This window comes from Pyrus communis, chromosome 2 (assembly GCF_041283825.1).
Source record: "Pyrus communis isolate YQ-2024b chromosome 2, ASM4128382v1, whole genome shotgun sequence".
Taxonomy (NCBI): Eukaryota; Viridiplantae; Streptophyta; class Magnoliopsida; order Rosales; family Rosaceae; genus Pyrus; species Pyrus communis.
Genome location: NC_142566.1, coordinates 5690299 through 5700821, shown reverse-complemented (window position 1 = coordinate 5700821; position 10523 = coordinate 5690299). Strand labels below are relative to the sequence as shown.

General features: G+C 36.3%; 2 protein-coding genes across 2 annotated transcripts; one reads left to right on the top strand and one right to left on the bottom strand.

The window, feature by feature from the left end:
- The first annotated feature begins 53 nt into the window (after positions 1-53).
- On the top strand, positions 54-3525 carry LOC137748121 (uncharacterized). Its single transcript, XM_088678031.1, has 7 exons — positions 54-105; positions 321-583; positions 677-715; positions 992-1054; positions 2433-2503; positions 3122-3176; positions 3326-3525. The coding sequence occupies exons 1-6, from the start codon at positions 54-56 to the stop codon at positions 3165-3167; spliced, it is 534 nt and encodes a 177-aa protein (XP_088534157.1). The 3' UTR covers positions 3168-3176; positions 3326-3525.
- A 2142-nt stretch (positions 3526-5667) lies between these two features.
- LOC137747984 (uncharacterized) lies at positions 5668-6632 on the bottom strand. Its single transcript, XM_068488104.2, has one exon. It carries the CDS (start codon positions 6483-6485, stop codon positions 5886-5888), a length of 600 nt encoding a protein of 199 aa, XP_068344205.2. The 5' UTR covers positions 6486-6632; the 3' UTR covers positions 5668-5885.
- Between the last annotated feature and the right edge of the window lie 3891 nt (positions 6633-10523).

Below are 10523 nucleotides of genomic sequence, written 5' to 3'. Positions count from 1 at the left end.
TTTTCTTTATTTGTTTCATGATTTCTTACTTTTCTTATTTCTATTGGGTAAACATGTCATTATATTATTTTACAAGGAGTAAAAAGGTGCAAAGGCTCTTAGGAGGTACACCTTAATTAATGAGTTAGATTGTACACCTAAATTAGTAAATTCGTTTACCAGCGTCAAGCGCGGTCTTGTTCGTTTTTATGTTTTGGATTTACCAGCAAATTATATATATACTAAAACCCAAACTTTTGATTACGGTACTAGAGCAGTGTGCGGACCAAAATGCCCCTCAATTCATTTGTTAAGCCAATTTTTTGCCTTCTTTGCTACAGTGAAATGGCTTCCTTACCCTCCGAGGCCACGCGTTCATCCTCTCCGTCTTCTGGATTTGCCCGCATTGCGCACACGTCGATCATCAGTGAAAGGTTCTGCTTCGGAATTTTCTCCACTTTTCCTTCCGTTTTCACTTTCCATTGCTCTCAAATCTCGACTTCTCTCTGCGTCTCTCACTCATCTCTCATCTGTCTCTCTCACTCTTGAGGTACCCTGCCACTGGATATCATTTGCCGTTGCCGTTGCCGATCTGCAAGTAAAGGTTCAATTTTTCTTCATTTCTGGAATTTGGGTGTTAATTTCAATAATTTGTTTCTATTAATTTTCGTCTTTGTTGGTTTTTCCATTTTATCAGGGTGGATTGGTTACCTCCAAGGTCCACCGTCGTTTATTGGTGAGTATTTTTTCACTCTTTTTTTTTTTTTTTTTTTCTGGTAGTTTTCCGTGTTGAGGGGGGGATTTGTGGAAGTATTTTTTTTTTCCCCTTATTCTGGGTATTTTCTTTATATCATTAGATCCGCTGTCTGGGTCGATGATTTGTTTGTGTTTTTCGTTTCAAAACGCGTTGCTCTACGTTTTTTGGAATTTAGTTTTTGTAATTTTGGGTGTTTTGTTTATATCCTTAGATCTGTTGTTTGGTTGTATGATTTGCTTCTGTGTTTTGTTTCAGGTCACTGTGCTCTTCGTTTTTTGGGGCTTCTGTGTACAAGCTTGGAAGCCAATTATGTTCAAGGTAAATAATTTCGGTTTTTTACGCATTTTCTGCAACAAATTGTATTTTTTAATATTGTGAAAGTTATGTTTTCTATAGTGTGAAAGTCCAATCTGTGGGATTTATTTATTTTTTAATTTTGGTGTCGTTGCTGTGTTGTTTTATGGTTTTGGATGGTGTTGGATGACTTGGTGTTTCCATTTATGTGTTGCAAAAGATTTTATCTTTGCTGCTGAGCCATATGAGTGGTACATTGACTTGCTGCGCTTCAGGGCTGTCAAACATTGTGGTTTTGGTTTAGGATTTGAACGGATGGTTCTGTTTGCTACTGGTATTGACAACATTAGAGATGTTATTCCTTTCCCTAGATATCCAGGAAGAGCAGATCGTTGAATTAGTTTATAGATTGAAAGGGATATATCTGAATTAGTTGTTATAGGTTTGTGTCCTTTACCTTTATCTACATTAACAACAGTATTTCCCGATCATCATCGGAAGAATGTAGAACAAAGAATTGCTGCTGTCAATTTGATTTGTTATTAGACAAGCAGATCTATTCAGAATTCTGTGTTTTGTTGATTCACAACTTTAAATTATGTTTCGTGTGATTTTTGGAGCGCCATTGTTATTTCGATTTCTTGCGTATTGGAAGATTATGGATGCATGATTGGTTGCTGGTTGATGTGATTTCTCACCACTGCATCGCGTCCAGAAGATCAGGTTTAATAATTTTCGCACTTTCTTCAATCAATTCTGTCAATTTTTTTTGAAGAATTACACAGCTCTGGGTTTGAATCTTTGTTTGGTGATCGAAGATTGATTTCTTTGTTTCTTCATTGTCGATTCAGGTGCTCGCCTCACATGGCTTCATTGGAGAAGTGATGGTTTTGCTTAAGTGTTTTAGATAATCTGAAAAAAAATATGTAGATACTATGATTTGGGGTTGCTTCCTTAAACCTTGATAAAGCAGTCCATGTAATTTTAGCATGGTATCATTTTTTATCTAATGCATGAGTATAAGAAATGTTAAGACAATAGTATATTGGGAAACGCCATGTGATTTAAAATGCAAAGAGAAACAATGAACCATGTTTTATATTTTGTTCATATTGGTTGATTTAAATTTGGGAACTTTTGACTTGGATTAATGTGTTCTGTTTAAGATATCATTTGTGGATTATGAATCGTTTGCCAATGCAAAAATTTTGCATCTTTTTTGGCAGGATTCATGCCTTTTTTTCTTAATCAGTTAATCTTTCAATCTTTTAGTTTTTATCAATAAATTTAATTTGGGTTTCATTTATTTGTAAAACTAGACACTATTTTGTGAAGATTTTTCTTTATAATTCAGTAAATAATTGCTTCTTTGGCTGTAAATTTAACTTTTGTAAATTTCCAGGTTGTTTTGTCGATACTGCACAGTTCTCTTCGCGGCCCATTTCTTTTTCGTATAGCAGAGCTTGATAACAGGTTTGGTTCAGTCTCAATTGCCAGTAGATATTACCTTGTTTTAATTTATTCATCTTTTTTTCAAATTTTTGTGCAAATATTTTTGAAACCCAAATAATTCAAAGTTCAAATTTATGTGTAAATTGATAGGTGTGGGTGTGGACACCCAATATGAGTTTTACATGGTGTTGCTATCTGGTTTTTCACATAATTATACTGGGAACCGTTGAAATTTAGGTTTAGCTGCAGATAAAACAAAATCAAAACATTACAAAGTAGAGGTATAATTTAATTTTTATATTATCATTGGATTAAATGAATATAGTAAGAACATTGAATTGACGTATGTGCTTTTGTTTCATATTTAGAATGGATGTTTTCCTGAAATTTTCTATTAATTGGTTTTGATTTTCCTCACCGAGCATGGGAAGGGTGTAATCTACTTAAAGTAAATAACCCAAACAGTTGAAAATGCACTCACCTATTTTATTGATAACTATACAGAGATTTGAATCATTCAATTTGTGTTAAAATATTGTATTTTTTTAACTTCAATGCTTTCTTCGTTAATTTGTATCAGCTTTTTAGCTTATTAGTTGCTTATATAATTATTCCTGTGTTTTTTGTAAATTTACGAAGAAGGATTGCAAAAGATCACTTAATGCTTTGGAAAATTGCTTGGTGATTCTATTTGGTAAGCTTTGAAAAGCCTCATCTTTTTATTCTTGGTTATTTTCCCCTTAATTTGTATTTGTCCTGTCTGTACGTTTGGTACAAGTCTGTCTCACTATTTTACTGTCATCATTCAGGATTGTTTTTTATTATTTCCGTGATGTTTTGCAGGATACGTTGATAATAGATTTTGTATCAACTATCATGCTTCCAACTACGTAAGACAACCTTCTTCGTTTAATTTAAAATGGTCTGCAATAACATCAATTGTATCAAAAAGTTCGTTCACCCAATTTATACTTTTTATGTAAAAATTCTTTCAAAAAGTTCAAACATCTTTCAGTTTAAATAACATTAACGTTTTATAACAATCTCTTATAGCCTTGAAACATATTTTTTTTAATACGGTTTCTGATCCCGCAGCAACGCGCGGGCCATATTTCTAGTTATCTCTATATATAAAGCCAATACTGTTGTGAAGAGGGTTTTTGGGGGTCACAAGCTCACCAAAAAAAAGTGGATAGAAATTCATTCCAAAAAAAAATGTCTAAAAGCAATCCAAAATAATGCATTAAATAATATAGGAGTATTTTCTTCATATAAATATTGTTTTTTTTATTTTAATAATTACTTCTTTTTGTATAGTTTTTTTTTTTTAATTTATTTTATAATTAGTATCTCATAATAGGTTAGTAATAATGTGATTCAATCAGTTGTTTATTAAATTTTATTTTCTATATTTTTAAACACAATCAAAATATCTTAAGATGCGCGTAGTGCTGATTATAAAAAAAAAAGGTATTTTGCATGCACATAATAATGTAATTCAATTAGTTGTCAAATGATTGTTTTGTTTTTCGAACAAACGATATTATCCACACTAAGGGAGAGAGAGTGCTTAACCTCACAATGGGCTAGCAATAATATGATTTAATTAGTTATTTATTAAATATTATTTTCTTTATTTTTAAATACGTTCAAAACATTTTATGAGGCGCGTAGTGCTGGTTATAAAACGGGTTTTTCGCATGCGCATAATAATGTGATTCGATTAGTTGTCAAATGATTTTTATTTTTTTTTCCGAACAAATGATATTATCTACAATAAGGAGAAGGGGGTGAGCTTAGCCTTACATTAGGTTAGCAATAATGTGATTCAATCAGTTGTTTATCAAATATTATTTTCTCTATTTTTAGACACGTTCAAAACATCTTAAGAGCCGCGTACCACCAGTGATAAAAATGGTCTTCCACATGCATACAATAATGTGATTTAAGCAGTTGTGTTATTTTCTCTATTTTTAAACACTTAAGAGGCACGTAGTGCCAATTATAAAAAACAGCATTTTCGCATGCGCATAATAATGTAATTCAATTAGTTGTCAAATGATCGTTTTTTTTTTTTTTTTTTTTTTTAATTTTTTTTAAACAAACGATGTTTTCTAAAGTAAGGGGGAGGGTGGTGGGTTTAGTTTCACAATGGTTTAGTAATAATATAATTCGATCAATTGTTTATTAAATATTATTTTCTCTATTCTTAATGTAAATTCAAGAATGTAGATGGAAATTGAAAGACCGATTTTATTATGTGAATTCAGTTGCTTTGATTGGTTTACGAGCGGTTTCTTCTAGCATATTCAAATATTATTTATTTACTTCAAATATTTGACTTTCTTTTTGTCATAAAAAATTATTGAAGCAATCAACACATATAAATAGATTTAAAACGTGTAAGTCGAGCGTAGCACGCTGTGGTTCAAAAAATGTCTTATGCATGCACATAAGCGCATGCATGAAGGCTAGTTCTCAATTATTCAAGCTATAGGGTAAGAGTTAGGTCGAGACAAAAATTGACCTCGTAACATGCAAGTTTTTCTAGTGTCTATCTAGTGAAGAAGGTGCACAAACTAGTGATCAATATACGAACCGAATCCCCTCCTGAGCTTAGGAGGTTGAGCCTCCTGAGCAAATCACACGGGCTGTTGAGATTTGATCCAACGGTTACAAACAGGAGACCCTCTAAAAGTTATAATAATTGCAGCTGTTAGATCAAATCTCAACGGCCCATGTGATTTGCTCAGGAGGCTCAACCTCCTAAGTTCAAGAGGGGATTCGGTTCCATTGATTTATTTGATTTAACCATGCATCGAAGAATGTGCACAAACTATTTATTGATTTATTCGGTTTTGCCATGCATCAAAGAATCAAATGGTCTCAAAACCTAACAAAACGTGTCTGTTTAGTTGACTCAACATTTTGGTTCTTAAAACATATGCAGTGTGACATTATGTATCTCAATGTTATAAAACCATTTGTCATACTTTTTCTTGTGTAACATTGTTTGCTTGGATATCATATGTTTTAGAGAATTTTGATTAAAGACAAATAATATTTTAACTTGAGACGTAATGCGTTAAAAAGGAAGGCCTAGGACAGCCTATTCACCCGGCCAAATGTAGTATTATTCTTAAACAACAGTAATATTCAAGATAAGTAGAATCCGGTCTATAGAGTTTATCAAAAGAAATTTAGCTTTTTATTAATATTATGGTAAGAGTAACTATGAAATACCATGTTGTTCAATATTGAAGAGTGACATGCACGTATGCAACATCCACCACCACGTATGCACAAGTGATGGTCAAACTGAGCATGTTATTTTAGTTAAGAACGGGCAAAGGTGATAAGCTATTTAATAATGGAATAATTCTTGTAATTAATATGATCATGTTCATGGTGAATCACCTCCACCTCCTTTACCATATCCGGACCCATAACCCGATCCGTAACCAGAGCCACTACCACCACCATGGTTGCCTCCACCGCCTCCACCGCCACCACCACCTCCACTGCCACCGCCACCACCGCCGCCTTTACCACCTCCACTACCGTAGCCACTTCCACTTCCATAACCGGATCCATAACCTGACCCACTTCCTCCACTCGAGCCTCCACCACCTCCACCACCGCCGCCTCCCCCACCTCCACCTCCACCTCCTCCTTTGCCACCACCAGACCCATAACCAGAGCCACCACCGGACCCATATCCAGACCCATAACCACCTTTTTCACCATATCCACCGCCACCGCCCCCTCCTTCACCTCCACCGCCTCCGCTTCCGCCTTCAGTACCATACTCTGACCCACTCCCATACCCATGTCCCGAACCATGCCCAGACCCGAACCCAGAAGCTGAACCGCCCCCTCCACCACCTCCGCCACCGCCGCCACCACCGATACCCCTAATGGCCTTTGGTGATCTAGCAGCAAAGGAGAGCTCCACAAGGAGCAAAACCAAGAACGCAGCACGAATGACCCTAGTGCTGGCCATACTCAAACTTCAAAAACGTAATGTGGGTTGGTTAAGATCGTTCTTGAGATCAATGTGACAATATAAGTGTAATGTGTTGATTGAGACTTGTGAGTGAAGTATAACTTGAGAAACCAAATACTTTCTGAGTACACAAGGTTAAGGTGAGGTCTCTATATATAGGCATCAGAAAGCTAAGGGCACTATCCCAACTTTGTTGACATTAATATTCTAGTACCATTGGTGTTCGTGGTAGGTGTGGCGGTGGTGGTAATGTGGGTGATGTCTTGTTCTTGTTCTTGTCCTCATGCAATTCCTTGCTGTTGAGTACAGATCTACTTAGATAAATGGGACCATGCCAATAAGATGCACTCACACTCCAATTCTGTGCTGGACCGATATATGAATGCCACACTGAGTGCATGAATTTCCCATTGTAGTTTTAGTGAATTAATTTGTGGTGAATGTGTTTTACATATGCCTTCTTAAGAAACATTTTCACTTGAGAGATAATGGTTGGTCCTATTTAATGTTAGTTGAATCACAATGAGCAAAGCGTAATGGTAGGGAAACTAAAATTTTAAACCGAATTTGCAAATCAAATGATGTGCTACCAATAGAGAATAAACATGTTAATCAAAACTAATAATTCAATCATCAACAACCACATCATTTGATTTATAAATTTAGTTTAAAATTTTGGTCTCCTTAGCATTACCGGCCCACGAGGAAAATATACGACACCTTATATATACCCCCTGGGAATTCTAGCCATGCAATTGTTTTTGGTTTTTTGGTCAGAAGCCATGCAATTGTTTTGAAAGAAAAAAAAAACAAAAAAAGAAAGAAAAAAAAAAAAGATATAGATTATGAACACCACTGTTGGCATAATTTTTAAATCCAACTGATTAATGTGATGGTGTACTTAGATTATTTATGCCGAATACTTGATTAATGTGATGGTTTATCCTTTAATATAAGTAGATTATTATCAGACCACGGAATCAACTAATTAACTTTGGTGGAAAGGCAGTTCAACTCACTTTGACTGTAAAGATGACAGACGAAGCAAAATCAACTAATTTGTGGGCATGCAATTGAACATACAAGCAAATTGATCAAAAAGGCCAATCAACCTCCATTCTTGAAAAACAACCAAACACCGACAATTTTCATTATATAATACAACCCCATTACTAATTTTGATTTTTAGTTCATTGATTCAAAATAAATAACAGCTCAACATTTTTTTTTAGTTGGGCGATAGCATTAGCAGGTTAGAAGTTAATTGTTAAGGGGAAGAGGAGTGGGTGGGAATCGAACTTGCACCAAGATGCATAGGCCTGAATGTTTTCCACCACTCTGGTAAATTGCCCTCTGCAATAACAGCTCTACATATTTGTCAAGAAGATTACATAATTTTGCCAGACTTTCCTCTTATACAAAGAGAATCACTAACAAACAATAAAGCAATCGTAAACCCTAAGAAATAATAGAAAAGTTATCATAATTCGTATGCTTACCAAATAAGAAAGCAATTATGCATAACTGTATGTAATGGGTCGAATTGTACTCGGGCCATGCCAACTACTTAACAATTCAGTTGGCATGGCTTGTCATCAATTCTCAAATAACAGTCCTTGAATCCTTGCCATTAGTTAAATAACTAACAAATTAACAGAAGAACAAGAATTAATAGAGGCGAACGCGTATCAAGGTTTCTCAGACAGTCGTAATTGACTTTGCTTTCCAAGCTAGCAATTACAACAAGAATCGCACTTTTGGAAGATACTGAAAATCTCAGGCCACAAAATCCCACTACCAGACTCTTTCACCTACCTAAAACACGATCCTTTCCTAAATCGATGGATTTGACATTTCATGTGTTAGTGGGGAGCGACTTTGTACTCTTTCTTCAAATGTACGCTTGACAAATGCCTAATTTCTACATATATACATATATTCAATCATATATGCTTCCCTGTGTCTACATTGCGTGAGTGACCATTTAGAGATTAGCTTGCATGCACTTTGGCTCCCTCAATCATATCAATGTAGGCGTGCCCATCCTACTTACCGAAATAGCATGGGATCTAATTATCCTTTATGTTATGTGCATATGTTCAAAGCAAAAATAGGCCTTAGTCATATCAATGTAGGCGTGCCCATCCTCTCTCTCTCTCTCTCTCTCTCTCTCTCTCTCTCTCTCTCTCTCTCTCTCTCTCTCTCTCTCTCTCTCTCTCTCGTAAAATAGGCCTCCAACACCGTATCACCACGCTCCCGTTATTACACTACAGAATTGAAGGATTTGGAGAATGATCTTCTACAACCAACGTTCAAGGGCTTTCATTGTTTTTTCAATCTGGGTTCTTCTAAAACATGAATCAATATTTTATAAACCTTGATAGCATGCAAACATTCACTATGATGCAAGAACCTCAAATTTATCTGTGCTTCATATATTACGTATATTGCTCATATATATATATATATATATATATATATATATATATATATATATATATATATATTGATTGGTCATACATACGCAATACTTTATTTGGTTAATTTGCTATGCAATATTATGTTTTGTAATATTATTCAATATTGTTATGGTGAATTGTGTGAGTACAAAAAAAAATAAAAATAAAAAATAGAAGCAAAAACAAGGGTTTTAGAAATCTAATCGCGAGTCGAGCCCCGCCATGAGCCGTATCGTGTTGAAAGAAGAGTAGATTCTTTCTTTAATCTCTCCAAGAGCTTCTTATACTTTGAAGAAGTATTACAGAGGCCAGGCCAGGGTGACTGTTTACCAAAAACATAGGTCTCGACAATGTCGTAAGACCATGTATGGGGGTTGACACCTGCCTAGTGCGGAAGGTCAAGGAAGTTGGTGACCTTCTTGTTTCACTACAAAGAAAGAGATAGAGAATTCGTGCTAGAAAAGGACAAGGAAATTAGGACTCATTTACTACGTTTTATTCTTGTCTTGGCCTACCGAATGAAGATGTACCCTAGTTATTGAAGAGCCGCCTTTCTCTTTCCTTTAGTTCGAACAGCTGTAGAAGAGGGTCTTGGGTTTATTTCGAGGTGGTAGACTAATGTGGAAAAGAAGTCACTTAAGGAAACATCCGGTGAATTTGCGACACTCCAATCTCCAACACCAATGGATGTACCGAAGCCAATGTTTCTGAGCAAAGACCACTCAAGGAAGTCCCGGACTCTTTTTGTTGGAAATAATTCATCAAGTGCCAAGCCGCACCTCAAAACGATGTCGTTTAAGGCGTCAGGGTCAGCAGCCCACTTTCTAGTTGGCTCCACTGCTGATGGTTCCTGCCCATATTGGGCTTCCTGTTTGGCCCGCTGCTGGGCTCCCTCCACCTAGGCCTGGCAATTTCTGACACGACCCGATAACCCGACACGACACGACACGAAATTAACAGGTGTTTGGGTCGACACAATAACGAATCGGGTCTTATCGGGTAACCCGATAAGCACCTGTTAAGATAACGGGTTGGGTCGGGTATACATAGGGCTGGGCACGGGCCGGGCCGGGCCCAATTTTGAAGGGACCGGACCGGACCTAGGTTCAAAGGGAACGGGGCGGGCCGGGCCGGGGATTACATTTTTTAATATAAGAACCGGACATTACCCGGCCCGGTTGAAACGGGCCGGTTCGGGCCGGGTCCACGGGTCCATTTTTTTTTTTTTTTTTTGGTTGTTTGAAAGAAAAAAAAAATTGTACATATTCACAGATTGCAAACTGCACAGATTGCAATCTGCACAAAACTGCACAGATTGCAAACTGCACAAAAAACTGCACAGATTGCAATCTGCACAAAACTGCACAGATTGCAAACTGCAATCTGCACAAAAAACTGCACAGATTGCACAAAAAACTGCACAGATTGCAAACTGCAATCTGCACAAAAAACTGCACAGATTGCAATCTGCACAAAACTGCACAGATTGCAAACTGCACAGATTTGCACAGATTGCAAACTGCACAGATTTGCACAGATTGCAACTGCAAAAAGTCACATACTGCATTTACGCATA

Coding starts and splice junctions, on each gene's coding strand:
- LOC137747984 (XM_068488104.2), bottom strand. CDS start 6,485: ATGGCCAGCACTAGGGTCATTCGTGCTGCGTTCTTGGTTTTGCTCCTT.
- LOC137748121 (XM_088678031.1), top strand. CDS start 54: ATGTCATTATATTATTTTACAAGGAGTAAAAAGGTGCAAAGGCTCTTA. Junction 716..991: donor AGGTCCACCGTCGTTTATTG/GTGAGTATTTTT, acceptor GTTTTGTTTCAG/GTCACTGTGCTCTTCGTTTT. Junction 2,504..3,121: donor ATAGCAGAGCTTGATAACAG/GTTTGGTTCAGT, acceptor AAATTTACGAAG/AAGGATTGCAAAAGATCACT.